Genomic DNA, 26628 nt, shown 5'->3' on the forward strand with positions numbered 1-26628 from the left:
GATAGTGTTATCGGATGGCGTTATCGATAAAACTATCTAATCAGCAATCGGGTTCGCGCGAAGAACATCCGATTTTCAGCATCCCCCTGATGCGCCGAGACCTTGAGATGAACTGCTCATGAACGCTGCATAACCACCTCGTGTCACCACAACAGCCGATGCTTGTTTCCCCCTTTTTTTTTTGTTTCTAGAAAGAGTCGACGTCACACAACATTATCCAGTTTTCCTGTCATCAACGTTGGTACCGATAACAGACGAAATACCAGAGGGCGCCCAGAGTCTGGGTCGTTCGAATTAGCGTCCCTTCTGCCCTGTGGTTCGCCGTCTGGAACAGGCAAGTGCCTCCTTGCAGGGAGGAGTCTAGACTCGAGCCACCCAGCGCATCCCGCAGGTCCAATTCCCGAGATTCTGCGGCAGTTTTCTGCTTCCCCAAGCCCTCGGATATGGGGCCCCCTTTCTTACCCATCCCGCCGGGCCTTGCAATGAGCAGAGAGTCTGCCACGGCATTGCACACAAATACCGGCAGTGGACTGAGCCTGTCTCCACAGCCAAATGCGGCTTTTTCAAACGAACATCGTGAGATTGTGATGTGGTCCTCCTTCGCAGAAGTCTCGCGGTTCGCCTCAATCCGTCAATCTCCTCCGTTCTCGCAATAAAAGATGCAATCAACACCTTCGGGCACGTTTCCATCGAAAAGACCGACATGGCCCGGCAGCTTTGCTGAATCGCGTGCCTGCTTAATGCGAATAGAGCCCTGGTCAACGTTCCATCGAGTCCGTGTCCGGATGCTCTCCGAGATGGAGGGGACGTGAGATAATCCAGGCGAGTACAATACTTGCGCGTGTTGTGCTTCGTGGGGACGGCCCGACTGGTTGAAGGTCTTTTTTCGTAAAGGCCTCGCAACTTTTCCGCCTTACGAACCCAGGGGACCCCTCCATCCCGGGCACTCCTCGAATCTCTCGATTGCCGGGATTTCTCTCCCACGGAGATGTCGATGGATCCGCCCTTCTGTGTTTTTTCCCTTGCGCGGCCAAGCACTCCATCAATGAGGTGCCCTACGGTTGTGGAGTTTTGTTTCCACCAACGGGAGTTCGAGATGTTGTTCTTCAACCCCAAATCAAAGACAGGGGGTCCTTCAATGGTGGCCGCAGATAGACTGGCAACGGCCCTTGGGTGCCCTGGGTCCTTGACTTCTGGATAATGAAGCTTGCTCGCTTTAAGGTACAAGCCGAGAGCTGTCAAGGCGAAGGGGGCTCCCTGTTGGCTTCCCGAAGCTTTGTATTTAAGCTTGATGGCAGCCGGCTAACACGGCATGTTTGCTGATCCTTCTTGTAAGTCACTCACAGCTGCAGTCTCTCCTTCTCCTACCTCTTTGGTCTCTTTCACAGCAAACATGGGTCTCTACAAGTTCCTTCTGGCCATCTTGCCGGTCGTGTTGGCCGCGGACATCTATGTCTCGCCCACCGGCTCCGACTCCGCGGCCGGCACCCTCGCGGCGCCCCTGAAGTCGATTCAGAGCGCCGTCGACAAGGCCGTCGCTGGTGACACCATCTACCTCCGCGGCGGCACATACTCGCCCACGACCAACATCAAGATCGCCAAGAGCGGTACATCCGCCAAGCCTTACACCATGACGGCGTACAACGACGAGGCCGTGATCCTTGACGGCGAGGCCCTTCCCGGCACACCCGCCGCGCTGGACGCCTCCCTCGCCAACGCCGACCGCGGCGTGCTGCACATCGAGAAGGCCAACTACTGGAAGTTCTACAAGTTGACCATCATCAACGGCCCGTACGGCGTGTACCTCCGTGACGGCTCCAACAACTACTTTGAGCGCATCGTCACTCACGACAACTACGAGACCGGCTTCCAGATGCAGGGCTCCCTGAGCAACAACCAGGTCGTCTACCTCGACTCCTACCGCAACCGCGACCCCCGCAAGAACGGCGAGAGCGCCGACGGCTTTGCCTGCAAGGAGGGCTCCGGCACAGGCAACATCCTGAAGGGTGCCCGTCTCTGGGAGAACGTCGACGACGGTCTCGATCTCTGGTAAGGCCACAAACTCCTTCCATACCTTCCTGGCACAACTAACATGACACAACAGGGAATTCAAGTCCCCCGTCACGATCATGGAAACCATCTCCTGGGGCAACGGCGTCAACCGCTGGGGCTTCACCGACTTCCAGGGCGACGGCAACGGCTTCAAGCTGGGCGGCGGCGACGCGGCGGACATTGGCTCGGCGGACCACGTCATCACCAACTGCATCGCCTTCCAGAACGCGGCCAAGGGCTTCACGGACAACAAGAACCCGGGCAACTTCCAGTTCTCGCGCAACACGGCGTGGAACAACGGCGCGGTCGGCTTCCAGACCATCACGACCAAGTCGACGCTCAAGAGCAACATCGCGAGCGGCAACTCCAAGACGACGGCCAAGAGCGGACAGACGTCGCTCGTCAGCGGGACGACCAGCAGCGGCAACTCGTGGGACGGCAGCGCGACGTGGTCCGACGCCAGCTTCAAGAGCGTCGACGTCAGCCTCGTCAAGGGCGCGCGCCAGGCGAACGGCAAGATTGCCGCGAGCAACTTCTTGATTCCCACCTCCGGCGCTGCTATTGGTGCTACCACCACCTGGTCTTAAATCCTTGTCCTCGGTCATCGTGAACACTGGCGCGATGCTTTAGAACAGTCCCCTTCTGTACATACTTATTTTTGCCGTAAATACTTAGCTAGACTGCCGTTGTGCAGAGTACATAAATCCACCGGTACATACTCTCTGAAAGTCAGTCGCATCAGTGCTGGATTGAAGTGGTACGATTGCCACTGTGCATGAATCGTAGTTTGCCATCAAAGCTGGTAGCCTTAGTCACAGAATTTTGCCGTATTTTGAGCTGAGCACATGGGTAGTTGATGGCCAAGAGACTGGCATTCGTGTTCAACTTCCCAGAGCTCGGCATGGGACCATGCGTTCATCGTGCCAAAGTTTCTCGGCCGACTTATTGCGTATCGACAGCAGCAGCTGACATGAAGTGAGAATAAGCTCATCAGGGCGATATCAAGCCCGTTATCGTAGAAAAGGGGCACGAGCGCAGCGGAGCTTTTTGGTGATGGTCGCAAACTCAAATTTCAGAATCATGTTTATCCACCAGGGCCACCCATCTTGGCCGAGGGCGTTCCCGCCTGTTGGCACCAGCTGGCGAGAATGGCCGCAGTTGTGCAGAATTGTGAAGAACCAAGCACAGACGTAGAGGCAAGAAAAAAAGTAGGCCGGAACGGTAAAACCCGCACCCGGAGAGCTCGGAATTTCTCGTCGGCAATTTCCATATCGTGATGGATTTTTCTGGCATCAGCGACGCTGTCAAACCCCCACGCCCAGCAGCTCTGCCTCGCGACGACTGCCCCGTCCGACCGCACCACATCCGCACTCGCTGAACCGTGCGCGATCTGACATTCCGATTCTCTACAACCTCTTCAATCTACAATTTCTACCGCAGAACCTGCTGCGACTAATACGTCAAGATGGTGAGTCTCCATTTGCCGCCCCCTCCCCTCCGATGCGCCACCGCATCTTCCGCCTCCACCCCGAACCCGCCGGAACCCCAGAAACACCACTTCAAAACATGGTATAAGCTATTCCAAGGTGCTAACAAGTCTTGCTTGTAATCAGGCCTACCGCCTCGTGACCCAAGTCCTCTTCGTCGGCACCCGCATCGTCGGCCGCTCCTTCGCCGCGGCCTACAAGCAGGCGCAGGCCTCGTCCGAGTACGCGCGCGCGCAGGCCAAGAACGGCAACGGCGGCGGCGTGGCGGCCAAGGCGAGCGGCGCGGGCGGCATGACGCTCGACGAGGCGTGCAAGATCCTCAACGTCGACGCGCCCAAGGAGGGCGCGAGCAACGCGGGCGAGGTCATGGAGCGCTTCAAGCGGCTGTTCGACGCCAACGACCCGAAGAAGGGCGGCAGCTTCTACCTGCAGAGCAAGATCCTGCGCGCGCGGGAGAGGCTGGAGAGCGAGATCGGGCCGCTGGTGGAGAAGGAGGAGGCCGAGGCCGAGGTGAAGGAGGGGTTTAAGCCCAAGATTTACAAGGACCGGTGAGCGGTTGAGGGGTTGAATCTGGGGGTTTTACCTCGGTTCTGGGGAGGGACGATCGACGATGGAATGAGGCCGGGAGGGCTGAGAGTCTTTTTTGTGACAAGGCTTGAGAGGGCCCTCCTGGATCAAGGAACTGTATTGGAACAACTTCACTCGACTCCGCATGGCATGGCGTTTTGGACAGGGTGGATTTGTGGCGCGGCACCGCCTGCATTGGCATGGTTAGACGATAAAAAAAGGGTTGCGCATGTGTTAATACTGTACTATAAGAGAAGACAACCGCCGAGGTGAGGGGTTTGGACCGATCAGAGGTCATTAGAGAATGCAGACCTTGTGTTCTACTCATTGATGGATTGAGGTTACATGTTCTGCGTCGCATGCCACGCGGAGATCATCCTTCGCTTGCCTTTGCCAAAGCCGTTCCGGAACATAGGCAAGGGTAGAAAGGCAAAGAACAAAGACGTTCGACGGCCAATACTTTTCTCCGGAATAGAAGTAATGGTTGGTTTGGTTCCAGATGACATGGGAAGGACTTTGTGATACATCCTTCAACCAATCTTTGAGTTTCAAGCCTGGCCAGTTTCCGTCTCCGTTGTGCTAGCAGCCTTGTATCTCTCTGCTGGGCAATGTCTCGTATCGCAGGTTGCCGGATACCAGCTCAATCAACATACCTCTAAGCCATACATCCTTCCTCTTGAAGTGCCAACCTCGAGTCTTGCAGAGAGCATCCCTGATCTCCAAAGCATCCTTTTCCTCCCATTCTTTATCATCCGGAAAGGAACAACTTCATCGTGGTCGTCATCCGGATCATCTTCTGGAGTTCTCATATAGCTTCCCTCGTAGGTCATGGCAAACATGCCATAAGCAATGACACCCGACAGATCTGCGTTTGCGATGATTCGAGCCCGCCTTAAATCAGTTCTCACTCGCTGTGACAACGAGTAGAAGTAGGAGTCGATCAACCATGAATTTTTCTGTTGCTGGCGGGACAAAGTGGGCCGGAATGGACACAAATGCGTCATTGGCCACGGTCGAGAGTTATCAGGCCCGAGAGATGGCACCGAGAAGCATCACTCAGGCCATTCCGCGTCTTGGAGAAATCTGTGAAGACCTTCGGTAAGCGTCAGCCGCCTTGAGGTGCTCCATCATGTCGCAAGGAAGCCGGTGCGAGGTAGCGAGTCTGTTGGAACTCGGATGTCAGTGGAAGTAGAGCGAGAAATTGCCTACCCTGGCCACTTACTATACACATCAGGATCCAGGCAATAACAGTCATTGCTGGAGGCAAGAGCATAGCCTTCCGCATAAAAGAGGGAGGCAACAACCCTAGAAGACCCATCATGCCGAGAAAAGGGTAGAAAATAAGATAGAAGCTAGCCAACTTTGCGAAAAAGCAGGCTTCCATCCCTTGTAAGCGACTAGGCCCCGGCGAAAAGAAGCCCAGATGCGGTGGAATGTGCAGATAAGTCGTTTGAATCGTGAAGCATCGCTCGCCGATAGAACGAAACAGCGGCTTATCGCAGTCTCGAGAAGGATCAATGTCAAAAACCCAGCTATAAATATTATACCCAGCGTCTGCCAGGATTGCTAGGGTCGCTTCGTCCATTGGAAGTCGTCTCGGCTACATATTTGTCTGCATAGCAGGTTAGAATAAGAGAAGGAAAGAAAAGAAAGCAGTAGGAAGACAAAGAGGTACCTGGCTTTTCCCCCCTTCTGACTTCTGAAAGCCACCTACCTTGGTGCGGGTAGCGGGTCAAGACACTACTCTATTGGTTGATTCAGGGGTAGAGGATGGGATAGCACCATGACGTGAAAACCCTCCTGCTATTCAGAAACATAATGTGAGCTTGAGTGCCACATCCTTCCGGATTACCAAGTACAAAATATCAATTTGCAGGTAGAATGTTTTTACTGCATTTCCCAAATCTGTCATGTGGACAACCTTGATGGGTTGTCTGTCAAGCGTTCGATGAAATATTTGGTTCCAGACTTTAAGAATAAACGAAGATGAATTGACAACTTCAATCCCAATGGGCCCCACATGTTCTACTGCAAACTTCCAATCCAGGACGACCAAAAGCAAAAAGGCAAGATCTCACGATCTGCTCATTGCTCAGAGGCGGATTCGAACCGCCGTCAACACGGAGCGCTGTGTGATGAAGACCACAACGTATCATCCTAACCAACTAGACGATCTGAGCGAATGCTTTTGTGCTTCCTTGGAAGCGTTGACGGGCCCGCAGTGGAATGGGCCCATGATGCTAGGGCTTGCTGGAGTGGAGCAAGCGATGACCTCTGCGTGAAAGGACTTTCGGATCTGCAAATGAAAGAAGCAGCGTGGGTTGTGTAGCTGTCGGATCATGATAGCTGAAAACATTATGCTGATGGAGATACTAAAATATTTGAGTGATGTTACTGGTGTTGAAGCTGAGAGATACCTACAACGAATGGGTCATTGTGTTACTGAAACATGTGGAGTCTCAACCCATGATGAAATGTCGGGCGATATAGTTGAAAGCAAGACAGCCGGTAACGCTTTTAGACCGGGGAACCTTTTGGGTTCCATCATCTTAGATATTGCTCATTGCGAGACGACTAACATCCTAAGGTGGGGACCGAGTGGTATCATGAATGTTTCTTGCGGAGTTTTACACATGGCTGAAGAGCGTCACTCACTTCACCGGAAGTCGCCGGTGTGGTTTGCAAGCGTCATTTTCTTTACGAAGAAACGAGCAATGGCGAGCAACTCAAATTAGCTCCATTTGAATGGCCAACAGCAAAAAGGCCGCTACGACAGAGTGTAGACTGGTGGTGTCTGAAATTTGTCTCCCTTCCCATCTGCCAAGCGAGAGTGTGTCGGAAGACATTAGAACCGTGCCTGTAACAGTCCTGATTGACGACCAGAAGCAAACAGGCAAGACGCAATTCTATTTCATACATTGAGGAAACAGAATAGCACTTGTAATCAATCAGCGAGTGCTAACAAGGCGCAACATCCTGTTGAAGATTTCCTCCAGCCGTGTGATAGACAACTACGTCCAAAAGCGTGACCAACATGGGCGCATGGAACCACTCAGCACAATTGTTTTTGCATCATTTTCATCACTCAATTGTCTTCTCGCAGGTATCTACAGCATGCCTCGTCCATGAAGTTGAGGAAGTCCACCCCCGGCAAGACAAGATGTTCAATTTGTCTCCCCCCTTGCTCAAGCGAGCGACCCAATAAAAAGCAGCGACGCAATTCGCGACCTCGGACTTGCAGCAGAACTTTCTTTTTCTGCAACGATCAGTGGCGAGAAAAACAGATCCCTTCCCCTGCTAGCGGCCATTACAATTCATCAAGATGGCTGGGGGTCTCGTAGTTCCTCTCCATCTCGCGTTTTCCCGCCCAGCACACCCAATGGGAAGCTGGACATTGCCCTGCACGGCACTGGGGCCGATGTGTCTCAGGGTCGCATCGCACATCGCACCACGTACCGAGCATCTCAAGGCGGATTGGCGCGATAGAGGTGCAGCGGCCAGATCGTCTAGTCGTCTTGGCATTGTTTATGACCCGGTCGTGTTACCGAAGACTTTTCTAGGCAGCGGTGCCCCCTCTTGACAGGATTTCTTCCATGATTTTGAAAACTTTGTATGGTGATCGTTAGTTGACGTGTCTTTGTGAGAGTCGACAGTATGGCACAAGCCGACTTTATCGAGATGCAGCAGCCCAAGGGCGAGTACGCTGCGGTGAACACTACTAGCTCTTCTGAGAAGACGAGTGGCAGCGCCCACACGCAGGTCGACGACAATGTCGGTTCATCGCTTAGGGTAAGTAACGAACTCCAATTCGATATGAAGCGCGAGTGGACGTATGGTTCTCTAGAGTCTGACGTCGCACGCAGAGACTGTTCTCATTCTGGCAACTTTTGGCGTTCGCCCTGATTTTCATGTCGTCATGGGAAGTTATGGCGATGGACATGGGAGCAACCTTTTACAACGGCGGACCGCAGACGCTTGCTTGGGGCATCATTCTCGTTGTCGTGGGAGCAATGGCCCAGGCACTTTCGATGGCGGAACTCGCTACCATCCAACCGATTGCTGGAGCGCAGTATCACTGGACTTATTTCCTCGCTCCCGAGAAGCACCGCAGGTTCATCACGGTAAGCCTCACCCAAGCTCCCAAGCAAAACCAGGAAGACCACGCTGAGAAGATACTCACTGCTGTCAGTGGATGCAAGGCTGGGTAACCTGGTTCGCCTGGGTCTCCGCGCTCGCCGGCTCCGCCGCCTCGGAAGCCAACATCATCATGGGCCTCGTCGTCACCAACTACCCGTCCTACTCCTTCCAGCCGTGGCACCTGACGCTCGTCATCGTCGCGCAGCTCGTCGCGTGCGGGCTCATCAACATGTACGCCTTCCGCTCGATCCCGTGGATGGAGCTGCTCGCGGGCGTGCTGCACGTCGTGCTCTGGGTCGTCATCGTCGTCGTGCTGCTCGCCCTCGCGCCGCGCGCGAGCGCCGACTTCGTCTTCTTCGAGCGCACCGTCAGCTCCGGCTGGACGAACGGCTTCGTGTCGTGGAACATTGGCATGCTGGTGCCGGCGTGGGGGTTCATCGGGTTCGACGGCGTGGTGCACATGTCGGAGGAGGTGCGGCGGGCGAAGCAGGCTGTGCCGAGGGCGATGTTGTGGACGATTGTGCTGAATGGGATCATGTCGTATGGGATCATTTTGGCGATTCTGTTTGCGATGGGCGAGCCGGATGATGTTTTGGCGTCTGATTATCCCATCATCCCGCTGCTGTTCAACGCGGCTGGCGCAAAGGCGGGGACGGCGATGGTGTGCGGGTTGTTGATAATCACGTTCTGCGTGGTTGCTGCTTCGCTGGCGTCGGTGTCGAGAATTACGTGGGCGTGGGCTCGAGATGGAGGGCTGCCGCGGTACTTTGCCAAGATCCATCCAAAGTACCGGGTCCCGGTCAGGTCTGTCTGGCTGCCCTGTGTCATCGTCACCCTGCTATCGCTGTTTACGGTTGGCAACAACGCCACGGCAACCATCTTCTCGGCGTTCACGGCTCTGTCGTCTCTAGGTCTGTACAGTTCGTACATCATCGCCATATCCTGCATGCTTCATGCCAGGATGACGGGGCGTATCGGTCACGGCCCGGAATATGAGGTGCAGTACGGAGGATGGTCGTTGCCGAAGGGCTGGGGCACGCCGATCAACATTTACGCGCTGCTTTGGTCGATGTATCTGAGCATCTGGCTGCCGTTTCCGCAGACCGTCCCTGTCACGGGTACGGAGATGAACTACGCCGGTCCGGTGTATGTAGTCGTTGTTGTTGGTGCAGTGAGCTTCTGGTACACTTGGGGTAAGAAGCACTGGCCTGGGTTGAACAAGACTGCCATCGAAAACGTCGAAGCGCATGATTAGTCTACTGAAGCTTAGACGGATATTGTACATGGAAAAAGGGCTTTGTAATTTGCGAGGTATTCTATTCAACGGATAGAATGGTGTTATCAGACACTTAGACTAGAGTTCAGAACTAAACCTAATTCAACACATACACGGGCTATGGCGCAGTCCGTACGTGGATATAGAATGGCGTCTTATTGCCAGAAGAGAATTTTGCCTATGGCAGTAAAAGTCTCAACCTCAATGCAACTCCCTACTGTGATGTCAAGGAGAATAAGAACAATTTCAGCCGGGGACTTGCAGCTGACCTGCTCTTTCTAGTTGCTCCAGGAATGCCTTTTGCTGCAGGGCAAGTCTGTGATAAGATTTGATGCGGGCTACACTTGAGGGATAGAGTTGTCGGAATGCGAATAAGACGGAAGCTGAGAAACGACGGGAGAGTTTTCTGCTCTTTCAAGACACGATTCATATTTAGTAGAGCCATGTTGTTCTTTACAGAATCATGTGCTGCCTATTGGTTAGCCTACGTGGCTGTTCAACGTGTTCTTTGTTGCCTGCCTAGCATAAAGGATGAGTTAACACAGACTGTAGCCTGAACTCTCAGTTTCCTCTCGACAGTTCGTTGGCTACCTATCCCGAAAATTTCTTTGACGGCCTCAGTGGCATGTCTGAAAGGGGCATTCCGGAGGGGTATGTTGGGGCCCTGGCCAGGGTGCGGGACCGACAGGCGCTAACAGCATCACATGCCGCTTGGATACGGGGGAAACCTGGGGGTAAAACATGGTTCCTGTCGGGTAAGATGGGCATTTGACTTCGTCAATGGACGCGTACTCGCAGTTCTGGCTGGTCCATGCAACCGTCAACCAAAGACAGGTGTTTGTTTCTCTGGCAGACTCAGGCACGAACCTTAGCGTTGCCACATATATATCTTTTGTCAAAGACTAGGTGTTCATTAAGGGGTTTCTCGTCGTATTAAAGACGGCATCGTGCCTCGGTGAGCCCTGCAACAGCCCACGGACCGAGATGAGATGAAAACATGAGTTGTCGAGTCGTCCCTGCCAGGTCCGGTTTCAGCATCGCTTAAGTGATCCTTATCGGCTTATCGGACGCCCCTCAATGACGTCGGCCAATCCAGGTGCAGCAGGCACGCACTAGGATCTCATCCAGGCCCCTCCCTTCCTCATTGCGACGCCCCTCCGATCAACCGCAAGTGCGCGGCTTCTAGCGGGTAAGGTGCGCCCCCAAAACGATCCCCGGTGCGCCCCCCTCCCCCCTCCAGTGTCCCCGCCACGACGGGAGTCCGCCAAGGTGAGTGTGAGAGCTCACTTGACCTGGAGAGAAAGTGCCTGCACCGTGACCTGCTCTGTCCGCGTGCTCAGGACCCCCATTCCCCACCCTGTCACTCACCTCACCTCTCTCGTCCTCCGAGCGCCGACACTGGTTGCTGCTGCTGCTGCTGCTGCTGCCACTACTGCCACTACTGCGCCTACACCTGCACCGGCTGCTTGCATCTGCACCTCCTCCCACCTCTACTGGCCGCCGTCGTACAAGTGCTATTCCGCCTTCCTCACCTTAAGACCGACTTTCCGTCTTACACAGCGCCCTGACGGGATCATCTGGGACGTGGGATCTGGAACCCTTCGAACGCAGGCCCCCGACTCTTACTTGAACCTTCACCTCGACTCGGTCCGGCCAGGCCACCCCGTCTGCGCAACCCCTCGCCTGACGTCGGCTGTGCTGCCCTGCTGAGCTTCTTCCATCAGGTTCCCGCTGCCGCTGCGCGTGCGCTGGACGATCCGTGTGCAAGGCTGCCGCCATCCATCTCTTCTTCGCTGATACAACATCTCTTTCTCTCCCACACACCTTCTCGACCTTTTCCCTACCTGCTGCTTCCCTTATCGATACTCCCACCCGAAGCGCAACCATGTTCGACATATTCGCCCATCTCTTATCGTGAGTACAGCCCGCGCGGGGCACCCTGCCGCCCCTCCGATCCCGTTCTCCCCAATGCTCTCCCCCATACTTCTTTCTGCGGGAACCCTCCGCCGATTCCGGACTTCTCACTGACTTCGCGACACCGCATCGTAGTTCCATCGCATCCTTCCTCTTCCCCCTCTTCGCCTCTTACAAGGCCCTCAAGACCTCCGACCCCGCCCAACTGACGCCATGGCTCATGTACTGGGTCGTCCTCGCCTGCGCGCTCCTCGTCGAGTCCTGGACTGAATGGATTCTCGTCTGGTATGTCGCAATTCCCCTCTCCTCTGCAATCGCAACGACTAACACCACTAGGATCCCCTTCTACGCCTACATCCGTCTTTTCTTCCTCCTCTACCTCGTCCTCCCCCAGACCCAGGGCGCCCGCATCATCTACCAGACCCACGTCCACCCATTCCTCCAAGACAACGAAGCCCAAATCGAAGAATTCATCTCGGAAGCCCACGATCGCCTCAAGGCTGCTGGCATCGCCTACCTCAAGCGCGCCATTGAGCTCATCAAGACCAACGTTCTTGGCCTGCCCCCAGGCGAGCCTGAACCAGCCGCTACCCCGCCCCCGGCTTCTCAGTCTTACACCCAGTCGCTGCTCGCCCGGTTTAGCGTCCCTGCCGCGCGCTGGGCACCTGCCGGTAACACCGGCACCGACTTCTACAACCTCCTTGCCGGCGCCGTCTCTGCAGCCACCGGTGGCGGCGTGACCGGCCACCCGCACCAGGACCTCTCCAAGTCTGGCAACCTCATCCCGCCGGAGCTGCAGGGAGGCGAGCGCACGAGCTTCATCGCCGCGCAGCGCGAGCGCCTGGCATTCCTCCTCAAAGTTCTGGAGCGTGAGGCTGCCGTCACCGAGGGTCAGGTGCCTGGCAGGGCGGGAAGCATGCAGCTGGACGGGGCAGACGACGACGAGCCTACGCAGAGGCCAATGAGCGCGCACAGCGGGCTGAGCAAGTCGCGCAGCGAGACCGATTTTGAAAAGATTGATGCTGAGAGCGGGGCCGAGGACCAAGACGGCGAAGGGACCGTGAGGCGGAGACAGGGCGGGGGATCATCGTGGATGCCGTTCGGATGGGGCTCCACGCCGACGGCTGAGAATCCCGACGGTGGGTCTAGCTCTGGCGTGCAGAAGTAGTGTCTCGCTTCTCTTTTGATTGAACTGGGCTACGGAGTTTTGTGGGTTTCACGTCTGATTTTGCTAGATTCGGCCGGGCGGAGCATCGGATGGACAGACTTGTAAGACGTCTTCGGGGACCAGAAAGCACTGCGCTCCCCTCAATCCCCTCTTGTTCAGGGCTGAATAGACGGGGCTCATCGCTAACAGTCGATGTCCCCTCTCACGAACCGATATGAAGTCTTTCATCAAGGCAAGCTGCTGTTGTCGCTACGTAAAATGCCTATGCGTCTATGCGCGTTTCCCATGCCATATGATCTGGTCTATTTATACAGGAGAGATTCCCATCCAATCGTACATTGTTTTACTCCTCGTGGCTCTATACACTCCACCACCCCTTGCATCTTGTTTTCTTTCCTTGTTTTTCGGTTAATTACTGCGTCTTCTTGAACGGGTACGCAATCGGCACATCCTTGCGGGTCCAGACGAGCTTCTTCTTGCCCGTGGTGACGTGCTCGCACCACACCTCGAGGGCGTACTCCTTCTTGAAGGCGCGGATGAAGACGGGGTCCCACAGGTCGGAAGCGATACCCAGGTCCTTGCAGCAGCGCATCAGGGCGTTGGATTTGCAGCCCTCGACGGCGGAGGGGAGGTTCTCGACGTTGAAGTAGCCGTTTTCGCCTTGTGCCTGGGAGATGAATCTGCGTGATGATAAAGTTAGTCTTGCTGCTCTGTCTCATTCCCGGAGGGACAAAGAGAAGCGGGGACACATCAGGTTCACGTACCGTCCTTCAGCAATGAGCGCATACTCCCTCGTCACGATCCTCTCGCCGACGACGACCTCGCCCTTGGGCACCAGGCCCCAGCCGCCGGGGCCGAACGCCTGGTTCAGGATGCGGCGGTACTTGATCTCGGGCAGGTAGATGATGCCGTCGGGCTTGACCTCGACGTCGGCCGGGTTGACGGGCTGCAGCAGGATGTCGACGACCTCCTTGGGGAAGCGCGCCGTGCCGAGGCCGTAGTATGATCTCGTCCAGTCGACGACGCCGTTGCCGTTGCCGTCCTCACTTCCGCTCCCGTTGCCGTTACTGGTGCCGTTGTCGAAGGGCGCGGTGGGCAGCGGTGTGGAGGAGGAGAGCGAGGGGCCGATGGCGGCGTCGGCTTCGGGGGTTGCTGCTGGTGGCGGAGGCGGGGGTGGTGACGGGGGCTTGGGGGCGGGTTTGGTGTATGGCTTCTTGACTATCGGCGTGGCGGCGCGGGAGACGGCGGGCCTTGGGGCGGGTTTAGGAGCTGTTGCTGTCGCGGCGGCGGCTGCTTTTGTGCGTGTTGTGGTGGTGATTCTGGCGATTTGGGTGGCGGGGCGGGTGAGGCGCAGGAGCGGGCGGAGGGCTTGCTGGGAAGCCATGGCGGGGATCATTATGGGGTTTGTATGATTTTTGCAACTAAATCAGAAAAGAGAGAGCGTTAGAGAATGTTGGACGGAGTAGGACGCGCGAATGGGTGTTTGCGCGCTGTCGATGGTGATATCGTGAATGGTCGGCGGCGGGGGGCGGGTGGTGATTGAGAGATTGAAATTTGGCCGGGGCGGAGGAACGCCGTGCCGTGGATTGGAGCTTGGGCCACCGCTTAAATCGGGACCGTGTGAGCGACGCCTCGGCACTGTTGCGGTCATGGAGCAGTCGGTCAGTCCACTCTTGTTCTGAGGGCATCATGATGTTGTTGATGGGAGTTATGTACAGTAATAATACACGAATCGTACACTTATTTCATGCCGAAGAGTCGAATCAGGCGTCTTGGGTGTCTGTCCGGGCATCGTTCCCCTGCTGCTTCCAACAGCTCTTGAACCGCTCCATCTGGGACGACACCCGTCGTCAGCTTCGCTCATCACGTTGGTTGGCAAGGGGGGGGGATTGGACGAACCTCGGCGGTGCATTGTCGCCAGTCCTTCTTTTCGAAATAGCAGTCCGTCAATTTCGCGTTCTCATCTGTTGAACAGCGTGTTAGCGCAAGCCATTGCCGGCCGATCGTTCCGTGGCCGGATCGGAGAATGCGGTTGGACGTTTACCTGCGCAGCCGGTGCTGAAGATGCGCTTGTCCCTGCATGGCAACGTTAGCCGCAGTCCCTGCGTTTTTGTTTTGATGGCCGTCGACAATTTTTCTTCGAGATGTTTTTTCTTCATCGATTTCACGCCACGAAGGTCATTGTCTCGGAGAAGAGTGAGATCCGTCGAGGTAAGAAGAAACACCTACCAGTCATCAGGTTCGTCGTCTGCTGCCGCCTTCTGCGCCGCGTCGCTCTCTTGCTTCGACATTGTTTCCTCCTGCTTGATCTCCGGTCCTACAATCGAAGTGTGCGCTGATTGATGAGTGCAGGCTGCTTTTACTTCGTCGGATGTGAGGAAGGGAAGAAGAGTTAAATTTAGCATTGTAGAATTGTTGGGGTTCAGCACTTCAGGACAGTGCCCCTAAATTTTCGGCGTTTGACTCCCAACCACGGGGGCTTATTCACTCACTCACTCACTCATCCCTCACAACTCATCTCACCGGCCATCGCCAAAATCACACCATGGCCCCTCGGAAACTGAACGTGCTGATCTACAGCGGTAACCAACCTTCCAACTCTCATTCCATGTCCTCAAACTGACACTCACGGCAGGCACCGGCACGACCCTCGAATCAGTCCGCCACGCCCTCCTCACCCTCCGCCACCTCCTCTCCCCCACCTACGCCGTCATCCCGCTCCCGGAGCCCGCGCTGCTCAAGGAGCCCTGGCAGGCGACCTGCGCGCTGCTCGTGATCCCGGGCGGCGGCGACCTGGGCTACTGCCGCGTGCTCAACGGCGCCGGCAACCGGCGCATCGCCGAGTTCGTCCGCAAGGGCGGCTCGTACCTCGGCTTCTGCGCGGGCGGGTACTACGCCTCGCGCAAGTGCGAGTTCGAGGTCGGCGATAAGACGCTCGAGGTCATTGGCACGCGCGAGCTGGGCTTCTTCCCCGGGACGTGCCGCGGCGGCGCGTTCAAGGGGTTTGCGTACCATAGCGAGAGCGGCGCGCGGGCTGTGAGACTGAGTACGGCTGAGGGGGAGGTTGTGAGCTACTATAACGGGGGCGGGGTGTTTGTTGATGCGGAGGGGTGTTCGGGGGTTGAGGTGCTTGCGAGTTATGCGGATGAGATTGATGTTGATGGCGGGGATGGGAAGGCTGCGGTGATTTACTCCAAGGTTGGGAACGGGCATGTCGTTCTCACCGGTCCTCATCCCGAGTATGTCTGTCGGCCCCCTTTTTGATGGCTCAGCTAACGATACCCAGATTCGCTGCCGCAAACCTGCACCCCCAGCCCAAGATCCCAACTTACGAAACCCTCATCGCGACGCTCGCAGCAGCCGACGCAGCCCGCATCACCTTCCTCCGCACCTGTCTCACCAAGCTCGGCCTCGACCTCAGCGCCGACCCGTCCGCTCCCCCGGTGCTCTCTCGCCTGCACCTGACCTCGGCGAACCACACCGAGGTCGCCGAGACGCTGGCATCCTGGGAGGAGGCGATCACGCGGACCGGGGACGGGGAGGAGTACATCCACGGCGAGCACGACGTCTTCCGCATCGAGAAGCAGGCCACGCGGTTCAGCGTCGAGGATCTGCGGGACGCGCTGCCGTCCGGGGCGATGGACTACGACAAGGTGGTCAAGGTCATCGTTCCGCACGAGGAGGCGTGGCCTGATGTTAAGGAGACGCCGAGCTTCAACCACCGGCTGTATTATAACAGCCTGAAGGGGTATCGTGAGAAGGAGAAGGAGGCGGAGGAGTGGGGCGATACATTGTTGTATGGTGAGGTTGTGACGAGCACGAACACGCTCATGGACAAGTAGGTTTTCTCTTTGTATGTGATACGAAGACCTGCTGACTTTGGCAGAAACAACAAGCTCCTGTCTTGTCTCCCGACCGGCTTCACGCTGACGGCAGCAGTCTCCGTGGCTGCCCGCGGCCGCGGCACAAACGTCTGGATCGCGCCGCCTGGAAGCTTGCTCTTCTCGACGGTCATCAACCATCCCGCACACCTGGCCGCCTCTCACCCGATCGTGTTCCTGCAGTACATTTCAGCGATCGCCATCGCCGAGGCCGTGCAGACGTATGATGTAGGATGCGGCGATATCCCAATCAAGCTCAAGTGGCCCAACGACATCTGTAAGTCTTCTCAACTATTTCTCTACACAAATAAAGCCGTATTTAACCACAGTCACAGACTGCCGCGATCCCACCTCCTCCCCCTCGGATCCCTCCTACGTCAAGATCGGCGGCATCCTCTCCACCTGCAGCTACTTCCAGGGCTCGTACCAGTGCGTCGTCGGCATCGGCATCAACACGACCAACACGCGCCCTACAACCTCGCTCAACGCCATCGCGCCGGCCTCGCTGCCCGGCGGCTTCCACATCGAGACGCTGCTCGCGCGCATCCTGCCGCGCTTCGAGGCCATCTACGCGCAGTTCCGCCGCGAGGGCTTCTCGCGCGACCTCGAGGAGCGGTACTACAGGCACTGGCTGCACTCCGGGCAGACGGTGACGCTGGAGCAGGAGGCCGGCGCGCGGGCGCGGATCGTGGGCATCACGCGCGACTGGGGCCTGTTGAAGGCGGTCGAGGTTGACAGGGACGGGCGCGAGACGGGGCGGATGTGGGCTTTGCAGAGCGATGAGAATAGTTTTGATTTTTGGAAGGGGCTGGTGAAGAGGAAGTTGTAGTTCGGGGGTGACGCCTCCGACCAGCCGTCCTTGTGAGTCTGGAACTTCGGCTGTTGTGGGAAAGTTGACAATGATCCGGGACAATCGACTACCGATCTTACTCTCATCGAGAATGGTGTCAGGAACCGTTCCATGTTGTGGGTACGAAAATATCCCGTGAATGACCGACGGGGACATCTTACGGGACCCATTTAGGAAATCAGAAGTCCCTTTTGCGATGCTTCATCCCCGGACCTGAATCTTAAAGCCGTCTTACCTGCATGAACATCTCATCCTCATCCACCCCAATCAATCGCTTACAACTTGAGGAAGTTACAAGTACACAAAATCGTACCTTGCAGCACGACCTCGCCCGAGTTGTCTAGGCCCGTCTTACAATCCCGCAAGTCAGCCCACGCAGCTTTCCCATTCCAGGATCCGCACACGGCCCACAGAACCCCCGTCCCCCGATCCTGCCGGCGGTCAGAATCCCTCCGCCGATGACCCGATTGCTATTAAATCAGCGCACGTCATGATGTTCTCCCGGAGCCCTGAAAAACCCGCTGCAGCCCTCCAGCCAACCAAAGTCCCCCAAAACCCACAATGATCATCGCCGCGAACGCTGGAATGCTAGCGGCACGTGGCGCTCGGTTAACTGCCCCCCTAGCTTATCATGGCGTCCCCTCATCGCAGCTCCCGAAGTTCTTCGTCGCGCAACGAAACCTCACCTTCATCCACAACGCAAGACGCCGATCTCACTCACCCTCACTGTCCACCAAACGAAATCTCACAATGGCGACCGACGAACAGCCCAAGATTAAGCTCTTCTGGTTCGCCCCGCCTTCACCCCTCAATTACAGTCCATCACACTAACCAACCCCCCAGGCTAAACGACTCTCGCGCGCAAAACATCCTCTGGCTCCTCGAGGAACTCAACCTTAGCTACGAGACCGAGGTCTTCCTCCGCCAGCCGAACCGTCTCGCGCCGCCGGAGCTCACGCAGGTGCACCCGCTCGGCAAGTCGCCCGTGCTCGAAATCACGCCACCCAACGGCGGCGAGCCCATCAAGCTCGCCGAGAGCGGCTACATCACGCAGTACCTCGTCGACCACTTCGGCCAGAACAAGCCGTCGCTGGTGCCGCGCAAGTGGAAGGACGGCCAGGAGGGCAAGGTCGGCGGCGAGACGGAGGCGTACGCACGGTTCCAGTACCTGCTGCACTACGTCGAGGGGACCTTCTTCCCGACGCTGGTGCAGTACCTCCTCTTCAGCAGTATGCGCTTCCCACCCTCTTTCATTATTTGCTCTCATTGCGCCCGTCTCGCTAATATCATTCAGTCCTCAAATCAGATAACGTTCCCTTCTTCATCCGCCCCATCACCTCCCTCGTCGTCAACAAGGTCATGGCCCTCGTGCTCTTCCCCAACGCGCAGAAGAACCTCGCCCTGCTCGAGTCGTACCTCAAGACTGCGCCGGGCGTGGCCGACGGCAACGGCTTCCTCTGCGGCCCGGAGCTTAGTGCCGCGGACATCCTGCTCAGCTTCGGGCTCACGACGGCGGACCACCTCGGCGCGTTCGACGCGATGGGCACCTGGGAGGGCGGGTCGGCGCGGGCGGCGTATCCGTTGGTGGCAGCGTACATTGACCGGATCAAGAAGGAGCCTGGGTATTTGAAAGCGAGGGAGAAGGCGAAGGAGATTGAGGGGAGGAAGTAGCGTTCATGAAAGAGAGAGCCGGGAGGAGATTAAGAATTGAAAGACGAACTGTTTTTGCGCCCATCGAAATTCATACATAGATGAAGCGTTTGCTATCCGGGCGGGAAGTAGGCATAGACGATAACGAGGACGAAAGGGACGACAGGGACGACCATAACAGGGACTATAACAGCGGGGACGATAGCGACAATAGGGACGACAAAATTGTTTATATAAAATGAATTGCCAGACCTAACATAATACTTAGTTATCCGCTCAGTTGGCTAGAGGTATCCGCCCGGATGGCAAGGCTCTAGATGAAAGGTTGGACGGTTTGCTGCCGAGTCCCGTGATCTGAATGCATGTCTCGGACGTAGTACCGCAAAGTAAACTCAAAGAGGCGTCGAGGCGTTGGGGAAGTGCGGGGAGCTAATACATCATCAACACAACCACACTCTCTTTCACTTATCAAGCCAAATAAATGCCCAACAGCAACCCTCATCCACACCACTGCCAACTTCTCGATATCAATTGACTCACAGCCATGGCCCCAAACATCCCCCCACTCATCGCTCTCGAAGAGCACTTTATCGCCCCCCCTCTCCTACCTGAGCTCTCCGACATTTACGCAGAACAGCTCAAACACCTCCCCGACATCGCCGCGCGCCTCACGGACGTCGGTCCACTCCGCCTCGCCGACATGGACAAAAACCACATCGCGCTGCAAGCCGTCTCCCACGCGCCAGGCCTCGCCTCTCGCCCCCCGCGAATGAGCGTTCTCGCCAACGACACCCTCGCGGAGTCCATTCGCGCGCACCCGCGCCGCTTCGTGGGCCTGGCGGTGCTGCCGATGGCGGATCCCCCGGCTGCGGCGGCGGAGCTGAGGAGGTGCGTTAAGGAGTTGGGGTTTGTGGGCGCGCTGGTTGATGCACACGCCGATGGGACGCATTACGACGCCGAGAAGTTCTGGGAGGTTTTCAGGGTCGCGGCGGATCTGGATGTGCCGATCTATCTGCACCCGACGTGGCCGTCGCAGGTGCAGCAGGAGGCGTACGACGGCAACTTCGAGCTTGGGGCGGCGAAGAGCTTGGGGACGAGCGGGTTTGGGTGGCATCAGGAGACGGGCCTTGCTGTGCTCAAACTCTTCGCCGCCGGGCTGTTTGACGAAGTCCCCGGGCTGAAGATTGTGATTGGGCATTTTGGGGAGATGCTGCCGTTCATGATGGAGCGGGTTGACAAGTTGTCGGTGAGATGGGGGCCCAGGAGGAGGGCGTGGAAGGAGGTCTGGGAGGGCAATATTTGGCTTACCACGAGCGGGGTCTGGGGCATGGCGCCGCTGGCTTGTGTGTTGCGGAATACGCCTATTGAGCATGTGCTGTACAGCGTCGACTACCCGTTTGAGAAGAGCGAGAACGGGGTCAAGTGGATGGCGGAGTTGAAGGGGAGTGGGCTGGTAGGGGAGCAGGAGTTGGCCATGATTGCGCATGGGAACGCTGAGAGGTTGTTCAGGGTCAAGATCAAGGAGGGGCAGCTCGGATGAGGCTTCCGCAGTTGAAGCTCTTGCTCCCAGCAAAAATGCTGCCTCGGGGAATCGCGCTTGCCAAAGCTCAGTCATACTACTCACTTCTTTCCATTTCAATGGTGGTTCTTCCCTGAAGCGTCCAAGAAGGAAAACAAACATCAGGATAAAAAGAGCGCTTCTTCCCAACTTCTCGCCTTTCAACTCCAACATCTCCGCTATCATCACCTTTCTGCGCAAACAAACGAGAACGACTGCAACTCTTCTCGCCGCATGCATAATATAGAGAACCGACGCGACAAATATCTCTTGAAAGTCATTGGATCTTGAACGCTTGAAAAACTGGAACCCCATTCGAGCCCGGACTTTTATGATCTCGATCAGGCAAGATGTTCATAGGCAACGAACCGGGCAACGAGAAGCTCACTGCTGATGAGATGATCCAAGACTGCAACCTTAAAGCTCAGACTAAGATCCAGGCTCTAACGGACAAGATCACGTCTTACACCGACATCTTGAAAATATTCAATTGGGAAATGCTCGCAGACCTCTCTGATACCGCAAATGTCATCGTTACCAAGAGTACGTTTCGGTTGTGTCGCACGCCGTTTTACAGACAAATCCAAAGGGCAGTGCTTCAGCAACTACCAGGACGAGTTGTGCAAGAGTCGGTCCTCTGGGCGATAGCAATCCGCGCCGTTGCCGTGCCTGACAGTGGACAAACAACAGACCTGTGGAAGGCTCACGACGAACTCAGAGACACTGTAATGGCGATGACTGAAGCCGTCGAAGCGTTTCGGAATGATCGACGGATCCTTGACATCGTTGAACTGGTACAAAAAGCATACAAATTTCGCCTCCCGAACGTGACCTATACCGGAGTATGGGCGATCAACATGGAAGGTAAACCGTCGAAAGCAGCCCCTGGGCCGGGATCACAACCTCAAGCATTTACCGAAGCACAGATGACAGCTATGGAGCTTCGGGTGGCCCAAGCATCGGCAATATTGCCGATGGAGATTCGTTTGGATGCAACGGTGAAGTTTCTTGGGCGTTTGGCGATGGAGAAGCTAGGCAGGGACATCACTGTGGGCATCGACTCCTACATGCAACGCACGAAAGCCAAGTACGACCGAATAAGAGAAGATCAGGGGGCCCAGATGGCAGACAACACAGTATTGGGACATTCTTCCGCGACCATCTCGACAGCTGAATCCCTAGTCATGACCGGCTGGGACAGCTTCAACGGTGCCCAAATCAATACCGATTCGGATGACTACTACGCCAATCTCGATCCCCGACTTCAAATCGATTGGCAGTATCGAACCACGGAACACGACTGACCGTGGGTACACTTGAGGAGGGAACAAACCCCTTGATAACTAAGTAGACTTGGACAATACAACTTCGCGTTACACTCACATCTTGCCCTGGAGAACTAGAAGTAGCTTCGCCTCATGGGCAGCATGAGGTTGTGTTATGGTGGAGATTCGACCACAAAGTAGAAGGGATGGATATAAATTAATGTTGCCGAAGGTGAGCCATGCGGCAATTTGGTGTTGCGAGAGCCTGCGAATACGGGGCACCCTCGCCTGCCCAATCATCGTCCCACCAGTAGAGTTGAGATATCCGACGAAGCCTCCAAGACGCGGATTTCTCCCGGAAAAGTCTCAAGCCGGAGGGGCGCATGGCGACGCAGGGACAAAGACTGGTTGACGGCTCAGGGTCTTCAGTACCGCCTTGCCGTCTGAACTATATTACTCCTAGATTGGAAGTTAGTGTGGTGTTTGAAAAGGGTTTGGGGCCGCTTTGGAGACGTGATTCTCAGGTTTCATTGTTGTCTTCCACGTCGGCCCCGGAGATGGATGGGCGGCCATACACAAAGCGAAACCGAAGTTATAAACATGTTGGCCATTCTCATCGGGCCACCACGGCACATGCCGCCATCTTTTCCCCGAGGCATAGCTTTACCGCAGGGCCAAACCACAAGGCCAAGAACAACTGTCCTAAGGAGATACCGCGCAGACTTCATGCCAAGATGAGGCGCACTTTGTTGCCTCCAGCCAACATGCCGCTCAACTCCTCTACCACGCGAACGCGATCACGATGTCATTTCTCCAGAAACATGAGAGACCTAGCCAGCACTGCCTCCAAGCGCTTGGCAACCTTCGCATAGAAAACACAAATCCAGCATTTCATCATCCATCGCATCTATACTTCAGGAATCACATCATGCCTTCCCCACAGACGCGGCACCGTGGTCGCACAGACGACGTCCATCCCACCACACCAGATGGCACCGCACGTCAACCACAGCCCACGGGCCTTCCTCCGCCCAACGCCGGGAACCCAATATCAACAGCTCATCCCAGACATTTCCAGGATCCCCTGTATCCGAGGGGCAGCAGGAGAAGCTTCGTCCAATGCAGTGCCGTTCAGCAGCACTCCGCGCGTCCATCATTCGGAGGCCAATCTCGCCTTCCGGGGAGCCATCGGCCGCTGGCGCGAGCTGCTAAAGGTAATCGAGCCACGCACAAACGTACGGCGAGGAAAGACAAGGGAACGGCGGGCCGAAACCTTTTGCGAATTACCAGTTCTTGCTAACCACGAACAGATGCGCTGCGGTGGGGTTGGTGGTTCCTCGTCCCCTCCTCCTCGTTCTTTGCTGAGCTGGCCAACCTACGCGTGCATTGGCGCATTGTTCATGGCGAAAGGGTAAAAGAAAGCCCCACCAGCCAAATGCGCGCGACTGCCACCAAAGAGTGGGTGTCTGCCGTGTCCTTCAACCCAGACAAAATGCAATCGTGAATCGACAATCCAAATACGCCCCGCAACAACGAATAGACGTCGGCAATGATATCGCGCGCATTCTGCGAGAAAGAAATGGCCCACCAATCGGCGCCGGGATGCAGACTTGTCCTGCCGGATCGGGCAACTCCCGGACGGCATTCCGCTGCAGCTGGGGCCATGTGAGTCGTTTGGCGCAGTAGATCCGCAATGGAAGGGCAGGTTGGTGGGGGTGGAGGGGAGGCGACGGAACGGATGTGTGTGGCGTGCCGCACCCCGCATCCAAGAACGGTTCTGCGACTGGTCGAGCTGTTGGCTGTCAGAGTTGGAGATGGCGGGGTTCCCATTTCTTTTCTTCCGCCGAAGAACAATACGGGGAAAGAAAGTAAAGATTCTTCTTGACAGGTGAGGCGCGTTTCATTATTGCTTCCACGGCTTTATCAAAAAGCTCGATGGAAGTAAGGCGAGGCGGACGGGTTGATCGTTTCCTTCCCAGGCGTTTCAGCTCGTCGTCTCGTTTGCTCCTCAAGCTGAGGGAGACAAATGGACGGCAGGGCTTCAAAAACGTGAAGCTCGAGCGGTGCCAAAAGATGGGCTGAATGCCACAAGTTCAGTCCATCCTCCCTCGTCCGTGCAAGTTGAGTAGTCGACGCTCGCCGCGCCGACGGTCCCGTCCCATCAGTGACGAAACCATCGCCCGTCCAATCGCGATCGCGGGGGTTTAGCCTGCAGCGAGCAGGTGGTACCGCTCTTGCCTGGCAAGGAGCTTGTGCGCCCGTTGCTTGGAGCGGACTGGGTTGAGTTCGGCAGGCGGTAGACGTGGCCGTGGGAGCGAGATCTGATGGGATGGAGGGTTAGGGGTCTCTCGGGTGCCGGGATGGCGTGGTGTGGGTGGCTTGCATGATTGGAGTTGCCTTTTTGGGGGAATGGGATTTCGTATGTAAACCGATGATCTGCTCTTCCGGATTTGGGGCTTGTGCAGGCCTCAAGTTGTATGACCATTGACACATTCTCCATGGGTTCGAGGACGTGAGTTCTCTTCAGGTGGTGCGACAGAACAGACGAACAAGACGCCCGATCTCCCCGATCTCTGCGATCGCAGAGCCAACACGGCAAGATGGCTTCCGCCGAGGGCATTGGCATGAACCTCACGTACCCGAAATCGCCAGACCCGAGAGTCCCAGCGTCGGTGCTGAAGGAAATCGTAAGTCTCTCGTCTTGGTCTGTTTGTGCGTATCTGACCTCTAAAAGGACGATGCCAATATCCCGGTTTTCATGACTGGGATCCTCCTCCCGCACGTCGTATGCACTCTCTTCATCTTTTCTCGCATTGCCTCGCGGCTATGGGTGATTCGCAAGTGGTTTCTGGACGACACGCTCATCTTCCTCTCGTGGCTCTTTTCAACGGCCCTGTGCATCGTCTATGGCATCACCGCCACAACGCCCTCGCTGTTGGCGGCCCCATCAGAGGCGTCCCTGCTGGAAGATGTCAACCCGTACATCATGCGCACATACCTCGGGTTGATTTACTACCAACTCTGCCTCTGTCTGACAAAATTCTCCATCCTGGCATTCTATCTCCGGGTCTTTGTCTCCCGCCCGCGAGAGCGGCTGTTCGCATGGGGAACAGTTGTGTTTGTGCTCATGTACAGCGTACCGATGCTGCTGATGAGCTTCCTCCAATGCCATCCGGTGATGGGACAGTTCTTCGGGCGGCCGATGATGTGCTTCGGCTTTCCAGAGCTGTTGATCTCGAGCGCAAGTCTTCATTCCGCTACTGACGCGTGGTTGATCGCCATGGTCATCCCCTGCGTTGCCAGACTCGACCTTCCTCGGAGGGACAAGATTGCGCTCTCCGTGGTGTTGAGTTTGAGCATCTTCGTCATTGCAGCGAGCATGGTCCGTCTTCAGCTCAGCCTGCACAGGCACTACCTGCCCAACAGCACGGGTGTTACCAACACGCTCACGTTCTTCGTTATGACGATCCTGGAGTGCGACCTGGCGCTCATCTGCGCCAGCGCCCCGACACTGCGTCCGCTGCTGGCCAAGGTTTTCCCTGGCCTGATGAGTGCGGCGAAGAGAAGGTCGCTTGAGGCAACGGAGAACGAGAGCTTTGACCTGACGAGCTTAACCTACCACGGCTATCCATGGACGGAGCCCAGCACGCCTTTCGCGCGGAGCCGGAACGCGAGTTATGCCAGTCACTTGAACAAACTGCGGATGCCGGCACCGCCTGTGCCTGTATTGTCGATATCGCACATGGCGCCGACAACGCTCAGTCTGAGGACTGCGGTGTTGGGGGTGGTGCCGAAGAGTCGAGGCCGGCCTCTCACTGGAGACGGTAGACCTATGTTGGAGGCGACATGGGAGGCGAAGAGAAGCTCTTCGGTATACTCGCAGGATGATCGGTTTGAGGTGCCTGACACTCCTAGGTCTGGCAGGGGCGATGGAGTCGTATTGAAGGAGATGAGGTTGAGTCTCGGGCCCAGTGTTGGAGGAGGAGTTGGATTCATGGCAGAGAAGGCGCCATTGAGCCCGAATCGCATGAGCCCGATGTCCGATTTGAGTGGCGACACATACACTGTTGACAGAAACAGTGGGAGCACCAAGGGCGAAAAGTATGACGGAAGATTGACGACAGAGATACCCCGGGAGAAGGACAAGAAAGTCCCTCCTCGTAGGCCGAGACGGCCAGATGACCCAGCGTAATGATCAACGTAATGACAAGACACTTTCGTTAAGGAACCTTCAAACGTGTAATGTCGTGATATAGTCGTGATTCGGCCGAACAACGCCCGAGGCTAAGGTGGTTGGCGAGGTGGATGGATGGCAGAGATGAATCTCGGCCGACAGGCACATAAGAACCTTACGTAATACATGAGCAGGGATGGGGTACCCGGGACGGATCCCGATAAGACGGTCTGTGCATCATTTCTTCCTTCCTTCCGCCTCCTGAATGTCTCTCGTCGCGGCAAGAGATCACCAAAGCGTAACCAACTTCCGTGGTCGTCCTTCTCGTCCTCGCCTTCCTGGTTCTTGGCTGTCTTCATCGTCATCATTGTCGTCTTCCTTGTCTTTCTTGTCTTCCTCGCCCGTCTTCTTGGTTCCCGGCTGTGGTGATGAGGTGCGGCCGATCTGAGGCAAGGGCTCATTCGTCCCGTGCCGTGCCGTGCCGGGCTCGTAATACTGGGGCGATTTGGCCAAGGTTCGATGGGTCCGTAACAAGTTCCGTAACTGATGCGCCTTCTTAGATCGGCAGATATATCAATGCAACTTCACTCTGTTATACCTGTTTGTTGAGATGAACACCTTGCAATCGGGACGCCTGTCGCCGGCCCCA

At 56.3% G+C, this 26628-nt stretch overlaps 10 protein-coding genes across 10 annotated transcripts; 8 read left to right on the plus strand and 2 right to left on the minus strand.

Moving 5' to 3' along the window:
* Positions 1 to 1393: 1393 nt before the first annotated feature.
* On the plus strand, positions 1394 to 2639 carry pelL-2 (Pectate lyase L; the record flags this gene model as incomplete). Its single annotated transcript, XM_036646387.1, has 2 exons — positions 1394 to 2049; positions 2105 to 2639. 2 exons carry the CDS (start codon positions 1394 to 1396, stop codon positions 2637 to 2639), a joined length of 1191 nt encoding a protein of 396 aa, XP_036488777.1.
* A 5121-nt stretch (positions 2640 to 7760) lies between these two features.
* Positions 7761 to 9498, plus strand: HNM1-3 (Choline transport protein; the record flags this gene model as incomplete). The annotated part of the gene is made up of 3 exons (XM_036646388.1): positions 7761 to 7895; positions 7970 to 8227; positions 8296 to 9498. The coding sequence occupies 3 exons, from the start codon at positions 7761 to 7763 to the stop codon at positions 9496 to 9498; spliced, it is 1596 nt and encodes a 531-aa protein (XP_036488776.1).
* Positions 9499 to 11404: 1906 nt separating this feature from the next.
* Reep2 (Receptor expression-enhancing protein 2) lies at positions 11405 to 12601 on the plus strand (the record flags this gene model as incomplete). Its single annotated transcript, XM_036646389.1, has 3 exons — positions 11405 to 11433; positions 11569 to 11718; positions 11770 to 12601. 3 exons carry the CDS (start codon positions 11405 to 11407, stop codon positions 12599 to 12601), a joined length of 1011 nt encoding a protein of 336 aa, XP_036488407.1.
* A 412-nt stretch (positions 12602 to 13013) lies between these two features.
* Positions 13014 to 13985, minus strand: MGM101 (Mitochondrial genome maintenance protein MGM101; the record flags this gene model as incomplete). Its single annotated transcript, XM_036646390.1, has 2 exons — positions 13014 to 13281; positions 13366 to 13985. 2 exons carry the CDS (start codon positions 13983 to 13985, stop codon positions 13014 to 13016), a joined length of 888 nt encoding a protein of 295 aa, XP_036488543.1.
* A 379-nt stretch (positions 13986 to 14364) lies between these two features.
* Positions 14365 to 14892, minus strand: COA4 (Cytochrome oxidase assembly factor 4; the record flags this gene model as incomplete). The annotated part of the gene is made up of 4 exons (XM_036646391.1): positions 14365 to 14433; positions 14501 to 14565; positions 14646 to 14677; positions 14831 to 14892. The coding sequence occupies 4 exons, from the start codon at positions 14890 to 14892 to the stop codon at positions 14365 to 14367; spliced, it is 228 nt and encodes a 75-aa protein (XP_036488406.1).
* Positions 14893 to 15146: 254 nt separating this feature from the next.
* Positions 15147 to 17311, plus strand: BPL1 (Biotin--protein ligase; the record flags this gene model as incomplete). The annotated part of the gene is made up of 5 exons (XM_036646392.1): positions 15147 to 15183; positions 15237 to 15840; positions 15888 to 16439; positions 16488 to 16759; positions 16818 to 17311. The coding sequence occupies 5 exons, from the start codon at positions 15147 to 15149 to the stop codon at positions 17309 to 17311; spliced, it is 1959 nt and encodes a 652-aa protein (XP_036488542.1).
* Positions 17312 to 18082: 771 nt separating this feature from the next.
* GTT1-0 (Glutathione S-transferase 1) lies at positions 18083 to 19003 on the plus strand (the record flags this gene model as incomplete). Its single annotated transcript, XM_036646393.1, has 3 exons — positions 18083 to 18120; positions 18176 to 18561; positions 18627 to 19003. The coding sequence occupies 3 exons, from the start codon at positions 18083 to 18085 to the stop codon at positions 19001 to 19003; spliced, it is 801 nt and encodes a 266-aa protein (XP_036488410.1).
* A 523-nt stretch (positions 19004 to 19526) lies between these two features.
* Positions 19527 to 20522, plus strand: orsB-0 (Decarboxylase orsB; the record flags this gene model as incomplete). The annotated part of the gene is made up of 1 exon (XM_036646394.1): positions 19527 to 20522. The coding sequence occupies one exon, from the start codon at positions 19527 to 19529 to the stop codon at positions 20520 to 20522; it is 996 nt and encodes a 331-aa protein (XP_036488544.1).
* A 368-nt stretch (positions 20523 to 20890) lies between these two features.
* On the plus strand, positions 20891 to 21844 carry CGCS363_v014546 (uncharacterized protein; the record flags this gene model as incomplete). Its single annotated transcript, XM_036646395.1, has 1 exon — positions 20891 to 21844. One exon carries the CDS (start codon positions 20891 to 20893, stop codon positions 21842 to 21844), a length of 954 nt encoding a protein of 317 aa, XP_036488408.1.
* Positions 21845 to 24405: 2561 nt separating this feature from the next.
* On the plus strand, positions 24406 to 25997 carry CGCS363_v014547 (uncharacterized protein; the record flags this gene model as incomplete). Its single annotated transcript, XM_036646396.1, has 2 exons — positions 24406 to 24492; positions 24540 to 25997. The coding sequence occupies 2 exons, from the start codon at positions 24406 to 24408 to the stop codon at positions 25995 to 25997; spliced, it is 1545 nt and encodes a 514-aa protein (XP_036488409.1).
* Between the last annotated feature and the right edge of the window lie 631 nt (positions 25998 to 26628).

The sequence above is a fragment of the Colletotrichum siamense genome (assembly GCF_013390195.1).
Source record: "Colletotrichum siamense strain Cg363 chromosome Unknown KSG_Cg363_contig10, whole genome shotgun sequence".
NCBI lineage: Eukaryota > Fungi > Ascomycota > Sordariomycetes > Glomerellales > Glomerellaceae > Colletotrichum > Colletotrichum siamense.